The 24,282-nt window shown below is 33.2% G+C and overlaps 4 protein-coding genes across 20 annotated transcripts in view; 3 read left to right on the top strand and 1 right to left on the bottom strand.

The window, feature by feature from the left end:
* LOC145727656 (coiled-coil domain-containing protein CG32809) overlaps window positions 1-24,282 on the bottom strand; it is a 69,390-nt gene that overhangs the window by 27,278 nt on the left and 17,830 nt on the right. For 10 of the 17 annotated variants that reach the window (XM_081977412.1, XM_081977421.1, XM_081977420.1 and 7 more), the window contains 4 exons: window positions 18,135-18,289; window positions 15,585-15,774; window positions 10,523-10,721; window positions 10,073-10,259 (listed from right to left, as the gene is read on the bottom strand). In XM_081977412.1, coding sequence (XP_081833538.1) covers window positions 10,073-10,259; window positions 10,523-10,721; window positions 15,585-15,774; window positions 18,135-18,289 — 731 coding nt within the window. Of the gene's footprint in view, window positions 1-10,072; window positions 10,260-10,522; window positions 10,722-15,584; window positions 15,775-17,176; window positions 17,789-18,134; window positions 18,290-22,543; window positions 22,564-24,282 lie in introns of those variants that run through there. The other 7 variants (XM_081977427.1, XM_081977415.1, XM_081977416.1 and 4 more) reach the window with 7 other exon arrangements.
* LOC145727661 (uncharacterized) lies at window positions 1,296-9,243 on the top strand. Its single transcript, XM_081977440.1, has 6 exons — window positions 1,296-1,454; window positions 4,608-4,802; window positions 5,020-5,210; window positions 7,670-7,884; window positions 7,943-8,042; window positions 8,100-9,243. Exons 2-6 carry the CDS (start codon window positions 4,642-4,644, stop codon window positions 8,999-9,001), a joined length of 1,569 nt encoding a protein of 522 aa, XP_081833566.1. The 5' UTR covers window positions 1,296-1,454; window positions 4,608-4,641; the 3' UTR covers window positions 9,002-9,243.
* On the top strand, window positions 12,706-14,718 carry LOC145727663 (trehalose transporter 1-like protein). Its single transcript, XM_081977442.1, has 2 exons — window positions 12,706-12,846; window positions 13,207-14,718. The coding sequence occupies exons 1-2, from the start codon at window positions 12,801-12,803 to the stop codon at window positions 14,529-14,531; spliced, it is 1,371 nt and encodes a 456-aa protein (XP_081833568.1). The 5' UTR covers window positions 12,706-12,800; the 3' UTR covers window positions 14,532-14,718.
* On the top strand, window positions 20,551-22,186 carry LOC145727662 (uncharacterized). Its single transcript, XM_081977441.1, has one exon. It carries the CDS (start codon window positions 20,576-20,578, stop codon window positions 22,013-22,015), a length of 1,440 nt encoding a protein of 479 aa, XP_081833567.1. The 5' UTR covers window positions 20,551-20,575; the 3' UTR covers window positions 22,016-22,186.

Below are 24,282 nucleotides of genomic sequence, written 5' to 3'. Positions count from 1 at the left end.
GTTTTCTGTCAGTACTGTGTGATAAAATATGATACAGAGGTAACAAAATATTGCTCTCTAATTGATCTCCAACTAAAAATCAGAGAAATATCGGTTTTCATTGGTTGACTACAACTTGGGAATTCTTTTTGTCAATCACTGTTATTTTCTTATATTTCCGAATCAAGCATCCAAAACAGTTAGAACCTCAGATCTCAGATCAATTTGGTCAACATTGTCAAACGCAATTTTTGTGAGTGAAACCGACTACAATAGTGATCAGCTTCTGGTATTCCTAATTTTTATAAGTAGTGTAGTGATCGTTCTGTTGTGCCTAATTCTATACTTTGGTTGCTCCAAGGAAGCGAGTAATACGTACTACAACCCAATTAATCAGAGATATAATTAGATACAGGAGAGTTAATAATCCGATCACAAGAGGGGGATAGTTTAGTAACTATCCATTTTTACTTATAACATAAACATTACAAAACTACAACAGTATAAACCAATATGATCTAATAAATGTGCACATTTAAAACTAAATGCATGTTTTATTAGGTTTCATGTTTCTTAAACCAAAACTTTGTCGATAACAAGTACATTAGTATTTACATGTATCAAAATCAAACAGATTTCGGAATTTAAATTATTCATTCAATACAAACAAACATACATATTTGCGATTCAGCTTATTAAACATGTTTATTAATAATCGGAGTGCAATAATTGCAGTTAAATGCAACTAATTATAATTACTGTAAATAGCCGACAAGGACAGTGAAATTACATCTCCCGTCTAAATACAAGGTAATCATGATACTTCACATATTTCGATCAGGGATTCATCAATAAATCACGCTAGATTAGTATTATAACTAACTGGATTTGTTTTTAATTTTAAAAAGATTAACAAACGTAAACTAAACCATTTTTACTACCATATTGAAGTAAGATTATTGTTGGCTAGCTTCCATGAATTATTTTTGCATACATTTTAGTATTATGCAATAAAGATATGCAAATTACGTTTACTTGTAAAAGTAAATGAGTTCCTCATTGCAGATATGCATCAACGGTTTATTCCCAGATCCTAAACGGTAATTTAATTAAAAAACACACTGTGCATTGATGATATAACCCGTTGCATCTCATTGTCTATAAAAAACTTATTTCCAATAAGTAACAATATACGCAGCAAGCGCATTGCCATAACACCGGCACACGCAAGTTCCATATACGAATTGCATTCAGATTAAAACATAAATCAAGAGTTAGGGAAAGTGAAATCCCCTCTGTAAGATGGAACTTCCCAAGACACACAACCGATTGACCGACAGTTCTCAAGTGAAACCAAAGTGCGGTCAGTTCCTTGACGGCTGGTCCTTTGAATACTCGGTACTTCCTGTGCGTGAAGTTCTATACGCATCGATTTAGTGCCCTATTTCACATATTTTGGTACTTATATTTGTGACGTAAGTGTGTCACTGTTAAATAATTATTTGTAAGGAAAAGGAAGTAATTTAGTTACTTGGTTGTGGACCGAGAAATTTGTTGTCAGATTATGTAAAAGGTTTAAGTGCACTTTGAGTAATTGACGCAACAAAATTGTAGTTGATTCGAAAAGATCCTAAAGATTGAAAGACAAAACTAAATAAAAGTAATCTAATATGCAGTTTAGCATGTAAAAATGTTTTTCTAATCACTTGATTCACATGTTTTGAGTTTTCTCCCAAGTGCTTTTTAAACTTTTTGAATTCTCTGTACTATTAGCCATCAAAATTGTATAGTTTCAAACTAACCAAACTTAATTAAAGAGGTAATGATAGATTTTTTAGATGATAAACACAAATAGTTATTATTTTATTACTATAGAGATCAGAAATATTTTCAGGTACTAGAAAGTTTACAAACACTTCTTTGAAATTGAATTAATAAAACATTATGTAGCTTATGTATCATTCTACTTTGTTAAATAAGAACTTTTGAAATAATTTTTGATTTTGTCTGTAATGTTTTGCATCTATAAAATAGAAAATGAGGATCAAAAATAAATCTGATACGAATTATCACTGTGTAAAAATCAGTTCAAATTTTATAACAACCGACTTAAAAACTGCAAAACTATGCGTTTAGTGGAAACTAAAAAGCCAAACAAAAATGTTATTCTGTTTTAACCTCTAAATCAATTAATTTATAAAACATCAAGGTTATCTTTGGTTATTAAAGGTACTTTAAATTCCCATATAAAAAACAACATGCCATTTTTTAAGTGTTGATTGTGAGAACGCACATTTTTAAAGTGTTTACAATTATATGGCAACTTGCCTTTAAAAACCTAAACTACTTGTGATCTTCCTTTAAATAAGGGAAAAAGATATATTTGAAACCAAATCCTTCTAGTTTAAATCATCACTTTAAATTTAAAAAATTTCATTTTGAATAAGCATTCCTTCTTGAAAGTAATCTCGAATAATGTAAATAACATGCTAACAATTAAGAACGCATTTTTTAAGAAACTAAAAATGTTAAAAATTAGTACAACTTAACGATGATTTGGGTCAGAAGTTAACATTACCACAAGCGCAGATATTTAGATATTACATTTTTAAGTTACGAAACAAAATTTATTATTAGTTTTCAGATAAAGAAACGACCATATGTAACTGTTGGTGATTCACATGTAGCAAAATTAATTATTTACTTACTAGTTTTTAATTAATGTCTAATTAGTTTATTAGCAAAAAACTATAAAATATTAAATCGTTTTTTTGCTAATAAACCTGTAATGACATGGGAACACCTCCTACACTACATGATAATATTACATTTTCTAAAGTAGCTACATTATTAAAAACACACACAACTTATTTCAGAAATTCTAAACTTTGTTACTTAACTCTGCCATTTTGTTTCTCCTATAGAATTCAATTGTAAAATGTATTACTTCCTGGTAGATTTCACAAAGTTGTCGCATAATTATGAAGCATAACTTTTTAATTGAGCATTCTTTTTTGGCAAAGCCGGAAGAAGATTTTTCTACACACTATGCAAGAGTGCCATTAACTAATTAAATACCAATTTATGTTTTTTTTTACAGTCTGTTAGTAGGTGAACATCTGTTAATCGGTGTGTGAAGATCGATTAGTCTCGACCTTGCTATAGTCCTATAAACATCACTTTTGACTTGTAGATTGTCGTTATGGTCTATCATTAGCGGTAATGGTTTTATAAACTGAGATTTGCTGGTTTCCTTTACCTGGTCAGTGATTATTATGTAATTCCTACGCACTAAATTACCTGCAAAAGCGTTGAAAAATAGTGGACGATAACACCCGAAAATTTCACCTTTTACATGCCTAAAGTTTCATTAAATTAGAAAAACCTTGTAAACCTCCCACTTGCGACGTAATTGCGATTTTCCGACAACTATGCGGTAAATAATTTCCTTTGCTGCTTTCCGAAACTTCGGGAAATTAAAGTTTCAGCGAGCCGAATTTCTAACAAACACATTTCCTATTAAAACTACTTTAAACTTAGCTACGGGATTTAAATATCTAATTTAATAATATTGCTTTTTGAAATTCTCACAGAAGGTGCTTCTCGACTTTATGTTCATTACTAATTGGATTACCTTATAAGTAATGCACTTACACCTTTGCTGAATTTTGATTTAGAAAAGCACCATGACAAGTACTGGATCACTGATTTGTTTGCTTTTATAACTTAGTTTAAATTTTGGTTTTATTTATTCACACAATAGTAAAAAACAGAATAAGTAGAACTTTTTAACACTTTCTCAACAGTTACCATTTTAACCTGATGAAAATGTGTTGAAATCGCCCATCATCACGTATTAAAAAGACCTGCTTACCATATGGTTTTCGTCCAAAAACACTTTCTAGGCCAATTTTCAAACATATCAGGCACATCCGTGATAGTGCTCAATTAATGTTGAGGCAATGTGTATAGCAGAATTTGTAATTGCACAAATAAGCATATAGGTAGATGCAAATACCGACAAGTATTGACTATTAATTCGTGAAAATCATTTGCATGTGTTGCATTCTGCATTTGAAAAAAAAAAACGTTTTTCTCAAAGGAATGTTTGAAGGTGTGACACTTTCAAATACAAATTAGCAGTAAGATCACAAGTTGTAGTTTAATCTATAACAAGATTTATTCAGGAAATCCTACATAATTTCAAAGAAAGAACATTTCAGTTTTTTAAAAGCAGAAGTAAACTCGGTGAATTAATTTGCACTAGTAATTGGAAAAGTAAATTATAACTTAAAAGTAAAATTAAGATCTCGAAGAATGTTAATGTCAATCTGGTACAATTAATTTGAGAGAAATCTAGTTTTAGAATCAGTTCTGTTCCAATCAATTAGTAAATCCGTGTTCGAACCTGACAAAATTATTATGAAATCTATTATTATTGCTAAAATTCCTAGCCTTAGAGCTATCTAGATTTAATAATTGACAGTTCAATGTTGCCAAAAGGTGGTTATTAATGACTATGCTATTTTTTAAGGATTGGACTAATACATTTCTGGTCAGAAACACAAGAGCCATATGATTAGATTTGTGTGTATTACAAAAGAAACTAATTTTGCAACCTTTTTCAGATGTCAATGATTTGCCGAGAGACTAATTAACAGTATGAAGGTTTCAAGTCTTCTGCAAGTGCTTTGCTTCGTTAGTGCAACAGTGAATGCCGATATTCACGACCCTGATTCTTGGCAACCTTTGGTACATGCCGATTATTTTCGAGCACCCATTAAGTCATCGTACGGTGGAGGAGGATTTGGACTCTTAGGAGGGTAAGAACCACTTTAATTAAGTCATAATGCCTAACAAAATAAATTTCAGTAAAGTAATCAGCCTCTTATTACAACTCACGTATCCTTGAAATAGATTTGTTTTCTCTACCGTTATAGTGTCATTAACAGTTAAAAAAATCTAGTAATTAGACTTTACACTTAAACTTTTACCATTAATCTTAAACAAGGTCGTTTGAATAATAATTTCTTTTTGTAGATATCACCCAGAGGAACCTGAACCAGAGAGCGATGACCAGTGTTCTTTGTATAAAGTTGGATTTAGCCAAGATCTGTATTTCCAGTATATTCAATATAAAACAGATTTGCCGGATCTAAAGCAGTTTACTTTATGTTATTGGGCCAAATTCCACAATCACTCGAATGATCATCCGATATTTTCCTATGCTGGTAAGTTATGATTTTAGTATGATTTAGTACGATTTTATTTTAGATTATAGTATTTATGATGGATCTCGTTAATGGTCAAAGATTGTATCAAAAAAACTACAATTTTATGAAACATTTTCTAGGTGTGGTTGCTTCAACTGATTTGTTATCTTGTAGTTCGTCATAATTTAAACTAACTTTCATTAGTGCAGCTTTCATGGTGCTTTATAAAACAAAAGGAGATATTAAGATAAAATAGCCAGATTGCGACGTAGACTCTTTCAGAGTTAAAGTGGCTTTGACGTGATAAGATTTACTTGGGATTCATTCATTATTTCATTTTTTGAGCTATTAATGGGGAAGTTAATGCAAAAGTTCACATAAAACTAGTTAGATGTTCATATCATAAAAAATATGAGAAAATTTAGTTTCGGATCCCACTTAGTTTATAACCATCAAGATTAATATACTGCTCAATATTTCCTAAAATATTTAAACAATTGCACAATTTTGCAGTTACATACAATGTAGCACACCTTTGCAAGAATATGGGTATTTACACGATTTCAAAATACTCTCTAGACAGTAGCAAAACGTTTTCAGAAACGCCCAATTCAGCATTTTATGGGTAATTCCAACTAAAACTTTGTAGAACGTGATGTTATAAGGAAGCTTAATTTTGCATTTAAACCATGCCGCGATATCTAAACATGTAATGGGATTTGCCTGGCTCTGGAGACTATTTTCGGTCAAGTACAAACTCGTACATAACATGAAATAAATTTATTTAAAATAAATCTTCTCTTCATAAGGTTGGAGAATATTTCAATCTCCATTGTATCAGCATGACGTTAACACGTTTAAAGTTACGCAGAAGTATGAAGCAATAACTGTTTAAAACTTGCCAAACCATACAATTTACAGTAATTTATGTGATATCAAAGAACGAAAGTGAAATTGCTTCAATAGACCATATTATTCAAATATCTTAATCACCACCTGTTGTTAAGATATTACGATGTAAACGACTTTCATTCACCGAACATTCTTTTTTGAACCGTAACAAAGTACATGAAAAGTATCTTTTTACACGTAAACTCCATTACTACAATTAGTGTTGAATTTTAATTTCGGTGTCTAAGACGTCCAACATTTCCTGCAAAAATTCTATAAGAGCAGCAGTCCTTTTAATGTTAAGAACAGGCACAATTTTAATTACATGGCAAGCAGAATAGAGAGCAATTTTAATAACATTTGGCCTTTCAAATTAATGAAACGCGTGACCTCATTTAGTAAACTAATCATTTCTTCCCATCCAAGTAACTTTAAAAGTTTTGTTATGTGTTTCTAGTTTCCAGAAAACAACATTTTAAACTGTGTTATCGATTTTTCATATGGGTTGATGTTTTCTCTATTCTGTTAAATTACGATTATTGCAAAATGATATCAAGATTTCATCTAGCTAGATAGTGATTGTAAGATTTATTGAGGTAAATCATTTACAATAAATCTTGCAGATACACAATCGACTCACAATGTATCGATTAAAAAAAAATGATTTGTTACCCCTCGAAATAGGATTTACATTTAGAAAGGAAAGAACAATTATGATTAATGTTATGAAACTAAAGCGATATATTATTTCAACCACGATTTTAAACGTACCTACATACAATGATGTGGACATTTAGTTCAGTGAAAGATTACTTAGCAAAATTCATTCTACAGCTTTTGAACAGAAAGCTTTAAAGCAATATCAGATCAACCGAATTTATGTCAATCACTTCACTATAGAAAATTATCGCTTTTAAAACAATGTCAAATTAAAAGACCGAGCTTTTTTCGAGTTTTTAACATGCTGTAAATTATAATCCGTAGGTTTGCGTTCCAAATACTATACAATTCAATTTTTAAATCCGATTCTGAAACTTGAAGCTTACAATTCAATTTTTTTAATTCCTAATTGAATGATATGTGACACTCATCGACAGGGTGTGCAGTATTGTTCTGACACGATTTATTTTTTTTGTAAAAAATGGTTATATCTCATGTTAGATTATGTAAAAAATAAGCTGAAAGGTAAAATTTATAATTTATTAATTCAATTCGTGTTCAAACTTACTAAAATGATTATTCATTATGGCATTTTCTATAAACCCAGCCTTATTTGTTGAAAAATTTGAAAATTACAAATAAACTTACAATTCTGAAGCTGATAGAGATTAGCAAATTTTATTATGCCATTACGCCTCCAAGATCCTTCAATTACATTGTTAAGCTTCTAAGCGTTACAACGCTTTAATGTAAAAGATTGCGATTACAGACAAAATCAATCAATATATTTAAACTTGAAGAAAAATAGGTTTTGATCACGTCTTTGCATAATTTAAGGTAATCGCTGTTTGTAAAGCTTTTTATTGAGACAATATGTTCGGGGTGCATTTTTTGCAATATATTAATGTAATAACTCAACATTTTAGTTGACGGACAACCAAAAGCCATATATTCTGCCATCACAAACACGGAAAGATCCAGTTACTTCACTTTAACTATTGATGGACAAACTTTCTATCGATTAAATTACCCACTAAGGCTAAATAGATGGTATCACACTTGTCAAAGTTGGAATGGCAAAACTGGAGAATGGCAAATTTGGGTGAACTCTGAACGAGTTGGTAGAGGATTCCACAATAGAGTAAGTTTCACTTTATTGTAATATTTTTGATAATAACGTTGATCAATGTGAATTTCAGCTGGTAGGCCATATGATTCCTCATGGAGGTATAGCCATTACAGGTCAATCACAAAGTCAATTGGGAGGTGGATTCCAGGAAGGTTATGATGCTCCTAAAGGTATTGATATTATTAACCGTGCTTAATAATAAATAGCAGGCAAACTGTCAATTTTAGGGTCTGGAGGAATGCTGGGAGAAATCACAATGGTACAACTCTACAACGTGGCTTTAACAGCTGGCAAAGCCCATAAGGACCACAAACACCACCATGCCCACCAATACGACCACAACGGCAACATGATTACCACACCAGCTCCCACCACAACTTCACCACGTCCTCAGCCTAGTCATCCTCTTCTTACTGGAGGACAACTGAACAGAGGAACAAGGATCAACTTTGCCACTGGCCAACAACCGCAGATTATTCAAGGGCAAGAATATAGTGTCGGATACGCCAATGGCCAGCTCATTGGTGGGCTGGTAACTCAGCAGTTGACGAAAGGATCTCAACAAAATCAACAGCAGTTTTTGCCACCTCAGCAAGTTTTGTTACCGCAAGGTGCTGGCAATTTTGAAACTCAGTCCACTTCATACAATAGTGGTTACGGACCTGGACAGTTGAGCAATCCAGCAAACGTGCAGTTTATCAACTCTTATGGAGGACACTCACTATTCAAAAGACACAACACTGAAACAGAGGATGTAGATTCCAATTTTGGTCAAAAAATTGTGAAGAAAAGAGAAGCTAAACATAAAAAGCGAGAACTTTTTGTGGCTGGTGGAACCATCTACGATGACGGGATAGAGGGGCCGCCAGCAGGAACTTCAGCATACCAATCCAGTCTTTTATTCGGATTAGCAGGAATAGGTGAGAACCAACCGATTTTGAAGAAACAGAAAGAGAGCGATGAACGAGAACCTGCTGAAGCTGAAGTCAAAGCAGTGATGAACGTGTGCTCTGGTTGCGATCCGGAACCTTTTGATAAAGCTTTAGTGTTTGGTTGGAGGACAGTACCTAAAAAATTGTTCTCAGGTGCTTTTTATACTCAAGCGGTACCGCAATGTCGCGTTTTTTAGTTAAGCTGATGATCTAAAGTAATTTCTGTATATAATTTTTTGTACAATAGTTTAAGCATCGACGTTATTGCCATTGATATTTATGTTTTGTATTAACTAATTTAATCTAGGTTATAACAATGATATAAATAAGTCTGTTAGGTCCACAGTTCCAGATCTTTAACATTCAACCAAGTATTGATATTATTTTATGTTTTTTTATTAAGCATTTTATTTTGCAATAAAGACCATGATTAAAAGAAGTTGTTTACTGTGTTTCGATTTCCAGCTTTTATATCGACAAAAAGGTTTCGAAATTGATTATATCAGCAAAGGTCGGTTTGCTTTAAATTTCTCTCCAGTGTATTGGAGTTTTTAATTAATAATAAATCTAAAGAAACGCAGCTATTTATCAATTGTCTTTTCCAATATAAATCTTGCCTTGGTTGAGAAAGAGATCTATTTCAGCTTCAAATTAAAAGTAATCTTTGCAGCTCCATACAATTTTACGAAAATAGTATGGTAAATTTTAGACTAAATGATTTCAGTAAACAAGTAAGCTCTTAAGACCAATAAGAACAGATGAATTGAATGAGTGAATTTACGAAAACAAATCCCGAGTAAACTTTACCTTAAACGCGCTCTAAATATTTGAACAATTCTGAAGCATTCCTTATAATTGTTTTGTTGGCTTTATCATGAATTGCAAACACTTCGCAATATTCAAGTTTTGACTGTTTCTCGCATTTTCGTTACCCTTTCAATTCTAACGTTCAGTTATAATGATCAACTAACTGAAACTCTGGCTTAGCAATAGTTTCAAATATCAGAATGTGATCGTCTAAACAAACTCAATTTGCACCATTTTCCGATAACCACACAAAGTGTCTTAGACGGATGCATTATCCTTTATAAGCCCTTCAAATTCCCAGCACGATAAACTTCTAAAACTCCTCGTCAGCAATTTGCAAACTTTATTGTTCCCGAGCAACATCAGTCTACTTGAAAGCTTTATACAAGAGCTTTCAAAGCGATTTTTCGAGACGTTTTTCTTTTGTCAATGTCGTGAAAAATAGCAGTTAAAACACTTACCTTGCTCTTGTGAATGTGTTGATGCTGATACTCCGAGTCGAACTCTGGTTCTGAAAAATAACTGGGATCTTCGAAGTGGCCCACACCGCCTGCGATTCCTATTCCAGCCATTGGCAGTCCTCCGGAGACGTCTGCCGATTCAAACAGTCTAAGAACTGATCGATCCCTGATCTCCCTTAAGTGTGATCTGTAAAATTGGAAAGTTGAAATAAAAATTGTTATGCATTCAGATTTTTTAAGTTTCTGCTTAGTGAAGAATGGAAATCTCTTCAGTCAGAGTCATTTACATAATGCACCGGGAATTTCACTGACAAATTTATTCAAATCTAACCAGCATACTAATGCCGACAAACCAAAATTTAATTAAGTAAGTTGTTTCCAAGGATAATCCCAAAGCTATTCACCAGAACAAAACACAACCTGCACCAAGAATATCAAATGGAATAATACCTTAAATCCTCTAGCTCGTAGAACATGTCTTTCGATGAATCGTGAATGTAAATTTTGACGTTCGGTGAGTCCAGATATTCCATGGTAAGCTGTTTTGGAAACGATCTGACAAAAAGGGCTTTAACGGTGTCTATCGAGGTAATTTCGTTGGGCAGAAGGGCTCGTTTCGTTTCGTTTCGGTATTGAAGAAAAACCAACCCTAAAATATTATCATTAATAAAAAATTGTGTATTATCTTTAATTAATAATAATTATATACCATAAGAAAATATACTTAAAAGCTATTCACACAAACATAATATGAAACTCAGTTAATATATTTTATAAAGATGGAAGTGTAGAAATATCAAAACTGTACTCCATTACAACAGTTTCCATAGATTTCAATATTAAAGCACGAACGAAAGCAAATTGGCGTTAAATCGCTTTGCTACTTTCAAAGGAAATCCTTTGAGAGCTTATAAAATAACCTGATATAAATTTATGTGCTATTGGAAATGGATTAAAGACTAAAGTTCTTAAACAGTCACTGGTTTTAAAGATAAGCTTTTAGTGGTAGTAATAACTGTAAAACTGTTTGAAATGGACTGATATGGGGTAGTATGCAGATGACTTATCATACGTGCATCAAGACTGATCAGTTGATCTCTCTAGAAAACTGTTGGTAATTACATATTTCCAACTTTGAGTATGTAGCAAATAGATCACAAAAACACAACATTGAATTCCTATTTGAAGGGTGCACGGGAAAAAGTCAAATTTTGAAGTTTTTGAGTACAGCAGTTTTATCTCTAAAATCGTTGTTAACTGGTCACCTATACGCATTAGAAACATAAATATTTTTTTATATATAAAGCAGCATGCTTTTTTATTTAATATAATAATTACAAGGTTGTTGTTGAAAAAGACACAAAAATAGGTCTTGACTTAGCCTGTTTTTCACCAGATTTATATTATAAATATTAAATTCGTCAAACTTAAGTAGCAAACAAGGTAATTCATAAATTAAAATGTATGTCAAAAAATAATTAGTTGAAAACTTGTTTGTTTTTTATTGATAAAAAGTTATTAAACTAATTAGTTACTAAAAAGATTGAAAGGTAAGTAGGTCATTCCCGTGTACGCCTATCCTAAAATATGTTCTATTAGACGACGTAGCTCGTTTTTCTTCTGACTAAGTTTGGACCCTGTATAGCATTGCTATTGTCTATCCGGTGAAGCTGTTTTCTCAATTTGGCTAAAAATTGACTTAGCTTGTTTTTCCCGTGCACCCTTCATTTGGTTTAATTAATTCTCTTATGTAAAGTAGCTACTTTTTTACTTCCGATTTATTTAAAGTACCTTATCTTTACATGACTGCAGCAAGTTTAAATTGAAGAAGGTGTGTTTAAGATAAGGACAAATATTTATTTATTTTCAATTATATTTGTATAAAAACGTAGAAAGTAATTTCCAATTACCTATCAAATTCCACTTCTTAGGATTATTCAATGATATTTACCAATTGTCTTTTAATGCTTATTGTTTTTCTTAAAGTGTGTGTGCTATATCAAACATTCTAAGTATATCTAAATTTAAAATTCGATAGTATTTGTTACGTTTATTTCTATCTTATACTACTAACACCCCACATTAACCGGTTTAGCTAACTTATTTTTTCAAGTTTTAACTCTAGTATTTAAATTAAGAAAGTGAGTTTTTTACCACAGAAGTTAAATCAAGGGTAATTTCCACCTTAAACTTTTAAATTTTTCTCATTCTTTTCTGGTTTTAAAAAACCGAATGTACTTAACTGGACTTTAAGCTGAGCTTTTACTACTTCTTTATTGAAGTTTTTAAACCCCTCTGATGAAAATTTGCTTGAATGATTAGCCAACATTGGCTTTCAAAGCAAGAAGTTTTAATTGAATTCTGCCCGACGATTCTTGTTCCCAATGAAAGAATCAAAAAAACATCTGCGTTTTCATTAGGGTGCACCCAAGAAAACACCAAACTAGTTTAAACTTTTTGAACTTTGTCTAATTTCCTATTAGTGAAGTTGTTGTGCTGCGAACCGAAAAAACCATAATATAGCAGAATTGCCAAGATTATTGTTACACATTTTGGAAATCATTCATTTGAAGTGGTAAAATTATATTTAACGATATAATATAAATTTGAATAGGCTTTTGAGTATTTTAGAACTGGCTGCCGATAGATTAGTACACTTCTGTCGGCAGTGATTTATGTAAAGTTAACTTGATTAATTTTGCATCAATTGGTGATTGCTAATAGTGAAATGGTACTAAATATTCCATTTAGTACGCTAATTATAGTATTAACTGGTAAGTTTTAAAAATTTTATTGGTTGGTCATTTCTTCACAATTTTTTTTGAATTTTCTATATTTAAGTTTGTTGAGTTGACCTACTGAGTAATAATCCAAGCTATTATCGGTATAGCAGTCGTACGTTATCTATCTAAATTCATTCAAAAACAATTATAAGAGTATGTTTTGCATTGTTATTGAAAACGTAATATGGAATGTTACTCGATGTAGGTAATTGATAATACAAAACGGATGGAAAACACATTTTAAAAAAATGTCGTCACGTGACATGACAACATAAAACTAAGTTTCATAACAATTTTGAATTAACAGCATTTTTAAATTAAACTAATTATTCCCTAACATTACAATTTCAGTTGATTTGCTGGCTACTTCAGGTGACATAACAGCAACATGGACTTCCCCCATGTATACCAAGTTATACTCCAACGACACTACCGTGAATCCTCTCGGTCGACCAATCACTGCAACAGAAGATTCTTGGCTAAGCAGTCTGATGAACTTTGGTGCTATTTGCGGTGCAATTCCAATTGGATTGATAGCGGATAAAATTGGTCGAAGATATACTCTACTTGGATTGGCTGTGCCCCACGTAGTAGCATTCTCACTCTATGCTTTTGCTGGTGATATTAATATTTTCTATGTGGGGAGATTTATTAATGGATTTTCCGAAGGAGCTGGATATGCCATTTTGCCTATGTACTTAACGGAGATCAGTGAAGATTCAAATAGAGCTTCCATATCAGTTACACTTAACTTGTTTTGGTGCATTGGAAATTTTATTCCTTACGCTTTGGGGCCTTATATGAGCTCTAAAGCGTTCAATATATTGTTGGCTTGTATCCCACTAACTTTTTTTGTCTGTTTTTTGTTGATTGGACCTGAAACACCGCATTACCTGATCCAAAGAAAAAAATACGAAAAAGCTGAAAAGGTTATACAATATTTACGAGGGTGCAGTGATGAAGCAGCACAGAAAGAAGTAGACTCCTTAAAAGTAATAATTCACAATGAAGAACATCAAGGTGGAATGCTAGATATTCTTAGAAATGCTTGCTTGAGGAAAGCTTTGATCATCTCTTTAATTCTCATTACCCTTCAACAAATGTCAGGGATTAATGCTATAAATGCCTATATGGAACCTATTTTTACAGCTTCTGGTAGTAACTTGCCTTCTTCAACATCTTCCACTATTGTGGGAGCTTGCATGGTTCTGTCCAGTTTATTCACCACTTTAATAATACAGAAAACTGGCAGAAAATGGCCCATGTTGATATCTTGCATGGGTGACGGACTGTCGTTAGTTGCATTAGGAACTTATTTCTACCTCAATAATAAAACTACAATCAACACAGACAACTTGACTTGGCTTCCTATAACTGCTCTTATAAGCTATATGTTGTTCTTCAATTTGGGCTTTTCACCATTACCTTGGACCATCAGCTCCGAACTTTTTCCCAACAATGTCAAAGCAGTGTCTTCGTCTGCTATATCTGCTTGCAGTTGGGTGTTCGGTTTTCTCACAAATAAATTTTTTAATTTGTTAAATGATACAATCGGTCAAAGTGGGTCGTTTTGGTTATTTGGTGGTTCGTGTTTTGTTGCCGCTATATTTGATATTGTTTTTGTACCGGAGACTACCGGGAAAAGTTTTAGCGAAATACAGGAATTGTTAAAGTAGTAAGTAATTTAAAGTTTAAGATCTGATTTACTTACTTTTTAGGTATAGCTTGTACATTTTTGTAGCAATTAAGAAAGTAATACTATTTGCCCACAATCTCTCATTATTATAATAATATTTGTACTTATTTTTTATTAGCTATAACATTGCCGAATAGGAAGTATGTAAATAAATATTTAAGATGTTAGTTGATATCTATTGGAATAACCCATTATATACTTAAGCACATGAAGTCAAAACTCACTTTTTTCTGACATCACACTTAATGCTAGTATTTTGATTATCGGTTAAAATAGTTAACGATTAAGTGGCTTTTAAGTAAATTAATTTAATCGCTACGTACCCTTAGCTAAACAAAATTAAAAAGTAAATATTTAGATAAAATGTTTGTTTGAAGTACTTATATTGCAAAATATGAAGTGTAATGATAAGTTTTATTATTTGACTAGCGTTTTAATGGAAGCGTATTATCGATCTCAGATCAACAATTTCAAGAAGCTCATCCGGATTCCTAAAATTGTAAAAAAAACATTCTACAATTCCATCAAACCCAATAATTCAGATATTTAGAGTAATTTGCCAAAGCTTGGCAACGTCAAGATGACACTCGCCATTCACGAAATATTTTACACAGGTACGGTATTTTCACAGTTCTGCCAGATAATTTGACAATGAGTCACGTGACCACTTGAACAACCAAATTACGTCACACATGCTCTAACATGCCTCTATCAATTTTTTTCATCTTCCTACTGTTGATTTTGTTTGGTTATAAAAAATTAAACTTTGTATTCCTCTACTAAATTTGAGAAGTTTCAGTTTGGCAACACTGTTGTGGTTAATGTTCGTTTTTAGGAATACTTTTGTAAGTTTAGTGAGTTGGTTTTGGTGTCACATTTCTGATTTGAAAATATTAAGTTGAGAAACAGATACATTTTGTGATACTTTGAAAATACTTTTGACTGTCAACTTAAAGATATCGGTATTGAATCTTTAAGCATAAAATAAAAGGAAATATTCGTAATTAAGTAATAGATATAATCTGATACTTGCAGTTACCTAAGGGCCTCTCCAAAGTTTTACTTGGTGTTCGTACGACTGGCAGAGAACTTCTTTGCTTTCCACCTCTTCGAAAGCCTGTTGAGCTAGTTTCTACTTCGGACATTATTCCGGGATCATCGTCGAATAGCATGGCGTTTGACGGGGGCGGGTAACCCCTTAAATGGCCCTGAAAATTAGAAAACTGCTCGATTACTTTATTTGAATTTTACAGTCAGTGTTGAAACAAAAAGAAAAATGTGTAACATACTGAAATTCAGCTTCAAAAATATTGTATGTAATACCACCAATTAGATGTTAAAAGTAGATAATTGTTTTTGTACACAGATTGAGACTGGTCTAAACTTAGTTGAGTAAATTATCCACTTTAAATTAAAGTGTTCTAGTCATAAAAAATGACTTTTGTAATTAAATTACTGTACAATATCAAAATACTCATTATTCAATAGTGATTAAAAAATGTACTTAAAATAACAAACCAGTATAATCTAGTTTGTACCAACAAATAACTTAACTAATAATTCTGTTGATATATCCTTTTCGCTTATCACATATAGGAAATTATTAAGCTGTCTATATTTGGTTTGAGCATTGTTTGATTGAATTAATCTCGTACACCCAAAACGGATAGAGATAAAACATTTATTTTCTATTACAGTGTTGGTAATTAGATACATCATTTCACGCTGCTAATATGTAAATAGCTATATTTCAATCGTCTGTGCAATTAATGACGCGCTACCGAACCAAATAATGAGTGTTTCCAATTATATCCTCAGACAATTACTGGATGATGCTAAAGCTAAAGTTTTCGTCGAGTACTTTTTACACAAAACTGTGAAAACTGCTGTATGACCTATTATTGATGTGCTTAATAGACTTTCAGCGAAAAGGACCAAACTCGATTAAACACTTAATCAAATCATCAGAACTGCAATTCGCAAAACTGCTTCGTTTACGTTTTACGGATATTTCAGTTTCATTAAATCGTTCGCTAAAAGCACTATCAACAAGGCCGTTTTTCCAACGTGGGAAAATAAAAAAAATAAAAAAAACCTACTGACCACCTGTCTATTTATTTCACCTCGTGGCATCATTAACAAACTAATTAATCTTCTGGTCCGGCACGAAACAATTATTGTTCGCGAATCCGTATTAATCTTGTTTTTCTTTGTCTGTTGGATTTCCAGCTTTCCCTAGAACGATTTTATACTGAAAGAGAAATCTCAGTGGGCCAAACGAGATAATGGACCTATTGGGACTTAAATTACCCTCAGTTAATTTAGTTTTCAGTGGAGTTATCTCAATTTCGATATTCTTATAATAAGTGTCATTTTTAAGCGTAATTTGGCTGTGATTCTTTTTCCTTCACATTAAATCAGAAAAGTGCAATTTGTACTATGTTTTATTGTGTGACACTTTATTGGCAAAAAATCGACAAAAGTTTGCCAACAACACCCAAACCATAAAAGTTTACCAGACCAAAACGCTAACACAAAACAACTGCAAAATTGCCCATTACTCTAAAAAAGTGTTTCATTCAAACTTATCATTATTAGTGTTTTTAGAATGAATAACTTATTTACCATATTTGGGGTGGATCTTGAAGGTGACAAAACTATTTTTAAATTAACAGGGTCGTTCTTTCTTAACACAAACGATCGTTCCGAGACCTTTATCAATCTTCTTTTCCCGTCCGTACTCAAGTTTTCACGAAGACCAGACACATTTATGGATGACAAAGAATCCGTGAAGGAGACGACTCTCGTCAAGGGATTGAAATTAACTTGCTTTGAATGATTTTTATTGTCGCCTTTGTCAATCTCTTTATTTTGGAGACGGTTTCCGGCCAACGCCGAGCCTATTTCCAAATCGACTGGCAAGGAAATTACGCTTTGTGTTGACATCTTTTTCCAATTCTTTCTGAATGTCTATCGGGACTTTTTGAATTGATATTTCTGTTTTGATGCGACTCTGGAAACACTGATGACAAACTTTCGAGCGAAAAAATGTCGTTTATAACAAGGAAGACTTCTTTTAAGCCTTTATTGTGTTGAGCAACAGGAATCGTCTCTCGAGCCCACTTAAATTATGAAGGAAGTCTATATTTTCATCGCGCCAACGCTATTATCCGGCTTTTCTGTTCTGTAACTAACACGTGGAACACTCCCGACATATTCAAAGCTCGTCTGCAAACTGAATTAATTCAACAACGCCACAGTTAAGGAGAATCACCATGCTAGTAATAATAGTTTAAGCCTGTATAATTGGTGAGGTCATGCAATTTGGTGTTTTGATGAGAATATTATCCGCCGGTTTAATGACAATTCCGGATCTTGATTACACTTGTATAATTGTTTTTTTTTGCAGCTATTGTAAGTATTGTTTAAAAAGCGGAAAGCTTTATATAATTCCAACTGAGAAATTAACATAAGATTTTGTTGCATTATTACTATCATTATATGACCAAGTAGGACAAAAGCCCTCTTTTACTTTTCTCAATATTTTCAAGCTGGATTTTGTTAGATATGACATTGTACCAACCTCTAAATCCATAGTTCTTGACAACGGTCCTCCTTGACCAGACATATTAGGCAAGTATTGACCGTCTGCGCCTGTGCTCAAAGTGTGCCGGCGAGGGTCGTCGCGACGCCCGCTACGGCTGCGTCCTCTCACCTCACTTTCATTATCACTTCGAGCTGTAATAAATAAACAAATTGCAATAATTCACAAAACCACACACAAAACATTAAAAAACATTTTTTTTTGTAAAAGATTACTTTTGCTGTTTTAAAGTAAGCTTAACTCTTTCTACACTCATGCTTTATCCAGAAAGATTGTATTATGAAAATTGCTACAACAACTTTACGATAACAATTCCTCTTAACAACACTAAATCAACTTCATCCTACAACTAATAATAAGGCAATACAGCAGAAATATCAACACATAATTTTAATATTATTTTCGGTAGACTAAACAATTTTAAGACTGTAATAGGTTCCACTAGTTTTTACGATTATGCACATTGGATTTTCTTTTACATCCAGGAGAATCTTTCAACAAGACGTTAACCTCTGCTTATTTTAAGTTTCAGAAGTATTTGGTTTGCTGGTATAATTTAAATCCAAACAAAAACTAAAAAATTGTCATTATAGTCATCATCAACCAAATCATTTCAGCTCACCCTGTACAAATACATAGATGGCAGTCCCAGAGGCTTGCTTTTGTCAACTTTTTGTATCTCAACCTATATGTGACAGTCCAGACAAATTAAAATAAATCCACTATGTAATTCCTCAGAAAACGTAAAATTATGTTGTACAGTGCTAGAGCTCGAATCAGATGAGAAAAGGCCACCGCATCATCAATGACGCAGTTTTTAAAACTATTTCTTTCTCCTTCTACAGTTGCCGTCGCATTAGATATAATCAGAGGCGTCCTATTAAAATATTCCCGAAAATATATTGTTAAGCGGTCAAAAAGCCACTTGGCAACGTAGTACGGTTTTTACTTGGACACAATTAAAACAGATGCGGCAGCGGCCAGGGACATTTGGACCTTTTTATATGCTTTTACTAGCCGGCACTCTAAACGGTGTTGCCAAGTTTAAAAAAATGTAGTGGCGGACAGGGAGACTTAGGGGGTTAGGTTAGGTTCCGTTTTAGTCTGGTGTTTTGGTTGTATTGTTGATGGTCGCAGTTGAAGTTCACATAGTGTTATGAATAAAAAACGTTATTTTGTCAAAATGTCTTTCAAAAAGGTTGGAAAGAAAGGTGTTATCATATACAGCCAAGGCCGTGAAATCGTCAGTAACGTCTTACAATTTATGAAGAAAGAAGCAGAAGGAGTTTCCATTCCTTTGAAAAACTTGTTGTCTTTTATTTTCTTTATTAAAAACGACGAAAATGTTTCATTTTACTGATAAAATAATAGCACGCCACTGACTGGCTGCAACAACTTGGAAAGTAACGAGAGCAGCAATATTTAAAGCGAGACGTACAGAGATCGTGACATCATCGTTTGATGACGCCTGTGGCCTTTTCTTAGCTGATTCGAGCTCTACTGAAGAGTCACTCCCTGATGACTTATTTACGCAAAGTAATAAACGCATCTCTCAAATAGCAGATGTTGGTCGTATAAATGATCACAAGTACCTTGAATCACCTTTAAGACCTTGCGATTTTGATTTTTCTCGCTTACAACTGCGAGAATTAAGAGACAACGACTATGGAGAAGATATAGGGGATGATTTTAGCTCAGAGGGTTTACTTCAAATACCTCTAGAAGACTTACAGTTTTATAGTGATTCTGAAGAAAGTGTTGTAGATGAAGCAACTTTTAAGTTAGACTATTCTACGGAACAGAAAGTCACTAATCCAACGTACAAGTTGTTGAAAAAGATGCTAGTTCCTTATACAAATGATCTTATTACAGTTGCTGTACCAAAACCAACCCAGGAGCTAAACAGTATCCATGAAGAATATGAACAAAGTCTATACGGTACAAATTCGAGTTTTTGCAGAAGTCAACCAAAAAGAAATAAGATATCACAGATTATGGCAGCTTCCACAACTCGAACTCACTGGCCAACTTATTGTGAAGGTTTAATTGAGGTGTACAAACCATGCTCTATCAGTGTGATTAAGCCAGATTCACGAATTAAGAGAGTAGATGTAACGAGAATCTACAAGAAAACTTGCCAAAGTTCCAAAGATATAGAAATTATATTAATTGATTAAATTGCCAGAGGCTTTAATGAGTAAATCCAGATTTTAAATGTACAATATAAAAAATATGTAAAATTTTACTTACTTTATCGATTATATGGGGAAAGTTTAGAGTGATTTTTTAGTGCTTTTTTTGAAGACACATCTTTGACCATCTTATAGCACAATTCTTTAACCTTATTTTGTCAACTTGTCACTGTTCTAATTTTATCTGAATTGAAGTTGCTTAAATGTAACACTAAATTATTTATAACAATGAACGTCCTGAAGTCAAATTCAAATACAAATCCTTTTCCAAAACTTAAGGCCCAGATTTTAGATAAAGCTGACATTGGACCTTTAAATGAAAACATGCACTTTAAGTCCCATTTAAGGCCCTGCTATTTAGACACTTACGACCTTCCGTTAAGAAAACTAAAAACCAGTGATCTGCTGGCTTTTAAAGAAGAAGCAGCAGAAGATTGGAGTCTAACCAGTTTTCTGAGAGGATCTTTGGAGCACGAGTTAGATGGTGATTTAAATGCAGCAGGATTATTCCAGGCTATTTCCCCAGATGAAATGTTGAGCTATGCGACGTTTTCTGATGATAGTTTTTCAGCTGGTAAAGCTGGCGAAAGTGACGAATCAGTGTCAAAAAAAGTTACTCATCCTTCTTATAAAGATCTCAAAAAGCGTTTGTCTCGATATAAAAACATGCCTTTTGTGGTGCGTTTACCCACTCCTCCACCTATAGAACCTGTTCGTACAACTCGTCGTGTTACAGTGACCACTTTACCTAAGAAAAGTAGATCAGTGTGCTGTGGTGAAACCAAACGCTGTCCACAAATTCCAAACCCAAGTCCAAGAGGTTTAGTTAAATTAGCAAAACCTCCTCATGCAATTAGCGTCACTAAATCCACCCTACAAGTTGATAATGTAGAAATCCGTAAATCGTACAAGCCACGTGATATTTATAAGAATACAAATAACATTAAGGCACATCCAGAAGGTATGTTAAACCGGTTTCCACTTGATAGAGTAGATCCTCGAAGTCGCCATCCTAATCAAAGCTTAAACTCCTGGTGGACTCAAATGGCTGAATACAGACCATCATTCACCAAACCACTAAGAGCCATCGATATGGATAAATTAGCAGTAACCAAGGTTAACAATGACAAGGACAATGTTATACCTGCAGAATTGCATGGTGTCCTTGGTTTGTATAAAAATAGCAACACGGAGATAAACAGAGACAACGTTTTTGATGACTTACCGGAAGAAAACGAAGAAGAAGAGTTAGATGATACAGACAGTGAAGACTATAATGCACACAATGATGTTAATAACACTGAACAGTCAAGTAGAACAAACGTGAAATCCACTAAAAACCCAAATCCCAAACAATCTTCCATAAAACTATTCATATGCAAACATGGACAGTTTTGTAAGAAAATATTTAGCAGAAGCATAACGAAAAATGCTTCTACTAGTGACACTAGACTTAAGAACAACGAAAACCTGGACAGTGATTCCAGTTCGAGCAGTATAATTCACACCCAATCAATCCTGAGACTAAGATTTAGACGACGACGTGTGGTTGAAGAATGCAATTTTGCTGCTAAGGATAACTTAAGACCGAAACCAAACACGAGTCTTGATCGTTTCTATTTTGCTGTGGCAACGTCGCTAAACAAGCTATCCAGAAAATTCAGTTGATCATTTTGTGATACACAGTGAGTTTAAAACTATTCTTAACACATACTTAGTTGTGTCAAATATTAGTTTCTTTCTTTAGTAGAGTACGTTACTTCGTTTATTTAAACTCGATAAAGAACTGAACAGAATACATAAGTTAGAAAGTATAATAAAAAGTATTTTACTGTGGCAGATGTCGTGAGCATTAAACTTTACTGACATGGTGCATGAACCTTTCTTGAGAACAAGAAGAAGATTGATTGTTGGAAAGTTTCATGAAAATGGTGTTTTATTTGTTTCTGTGTGGTCCAGCAAACCCACTTCACTAGAACGTCAATCAATTTCGTATTGTGGTTTAGAGCTATTATTGTAATAATTAAATGTTATGCTCAAGTTTTTGGATTAGAATTAAGAACTAATTTAGCTACTTAACAAGTTGGCAAATAAGGAAATAGGTTACAAATCAGATTTCATGATTATCGGAAGCATTTAAGCAAGTTAATGTTGCGGTTCTAAAGGAAATTATTAATCGAACTTCTGAGCAATTACCAATGTCTCTAAAATGTCCTGAATAACCGTGACACAATAACACTGAACTACTCAAAATATTTATTATCCTTGTACAATATTTAGGTGCGTGATTTGTTTTTGACACACATATTATTTATAATTCTGGCAAAGCCGAAATTAACCACACAATGTACGAAAATAATTCAGGAGTCTGGATCCCGCACTATATCAAACCTGAATACTGGAGAAACTAAAAATATGGCATGCGGTAAATGTGTATAAATCCAGGTCGATAAGCAATAATAGCTTCATGCAAGTTTATCGGTATTTGAACAGTTCGTAAGAGTGTAATAGATTCAATTAACGTAACTGTTGTGGAAACTTAAATGAATCCACTATCGGTGTAGGTATATGAACTATTTTTGTGGTTGTTAGACTATAATTTGATAAATCACTGAAACTAATAGGGTTATATTTAAAACTAAATTGGGAATGTAACAAAATAGTTGAAATGAGAAATCCCATTTTCTATATTCGATCCTAAGTACACTCCTGTTGCCTGAAAATGGAAGTAGTTACTCAAGGGGGCCGTCGTAATCAATATCCGGAATGTCGTGGAACTTTATGCGACACTCGTATAGGACTGGTTGTGTATTTTTGTCTTTTTTTTTACGTTTGCCTGAAATGTAAGGAACATAAACTGGGATTTCTGCGAGACTCCAGTTAATCTGAATTAAGTAGGAGGAAACGTCACACTGGGGAATGGCAGAACGAGGTCGCAACGTGAACATACTTTCCGTAAAGTAAGAAAGTAACATTTAAACTGAAAGCTGGAAAGAATAAGTCAGACTCGATAAGAGGTAGATACTACTTTCTGAGTTTTGACATTTGCTTTTCCCATAGAGTTTCATCCGAAATACGTATGTACGCAGTACAGAAAGTTTATTAATTATGCATACAGCTGACAGTAATAATTCCATAATTACTTTTTACCAAAGTGAATGTGTTTATGATGAAAAATTTGGATTTATTCTAGCTTAGAGTGAACAGTTTTTTTGGAATTTAACAAATCTGAAAATGTATAGGCCCTATAAAATTAGTCCAGTCAAAACCACCAGGCTTGACAACTCTGTCAAGTCTGAAAATACGTCAATGACTTAAATGTCAAGTATCCAAAAAAATTTGTAGTAATTCAATCCATCCATTTTCAAAATTTTAGTTATGGTAGGACCAAATTTTTGTTTAAAAATACAACCGGCTCCACTACACCTAAAATCCCGGACCAAGAAACCGAAGAAACGAACTAAAGGAGCAAAGCATGGTAGCAGTTTAGAGCTAGAAACCATCGTGGAAGCAAATATCGGAGAGCTTGGAAAATCCTCTTCGTATTACACTATCCGAAACACGGATAATTCCAGCGACTCCGTACTCAATGTTATCGAAACTTACGATGAGTACTTGAACCTGAAAGATTTTGAAGGTGGCCAGCCATCGAAATTGCGTAATGCTAAACTAGATTCGGACAGGTCAGTTTTTGATAAGATTAGCAGCTTATTTATGCTGAAACAAGTTTGTACCAACGATTTAGCTAATTCAGAAAAAGGAAGTCAAATTTTAGCACTGTTTCAGAACGAACTGCCAAAAGCCTCACGCTGCGATATTCAAACGGCTGTCATTGCACAAAGAATCATCGACACACAAAAAAAGATTGCAGAATCCAGTAAAAGCATCAAATCTGGATTTTCCAAGCAAAGTTCAAGACACAGCTCATTCGATAA

The sequence above is a fragment of the Ips typographus genome, linkage group LG4, assembly GCF_016097725.1.
Source record: "Ips typographus isolate SLU linkage group LG4, UJ_Ityp_2.0, whole genome shotgun sequence".
Classification (NCBI taxonomy): Eukaryota; Metazoa; Arthropoda; class Insecta; order Coleoptera; family Curculionidae; genus Ips; species Ips typographus.
The sequence above is the reverse complement of the archived record's forward strand: the minus strand, read 5'-3'. Positions and strand labels throughout refer to the sequence as shown.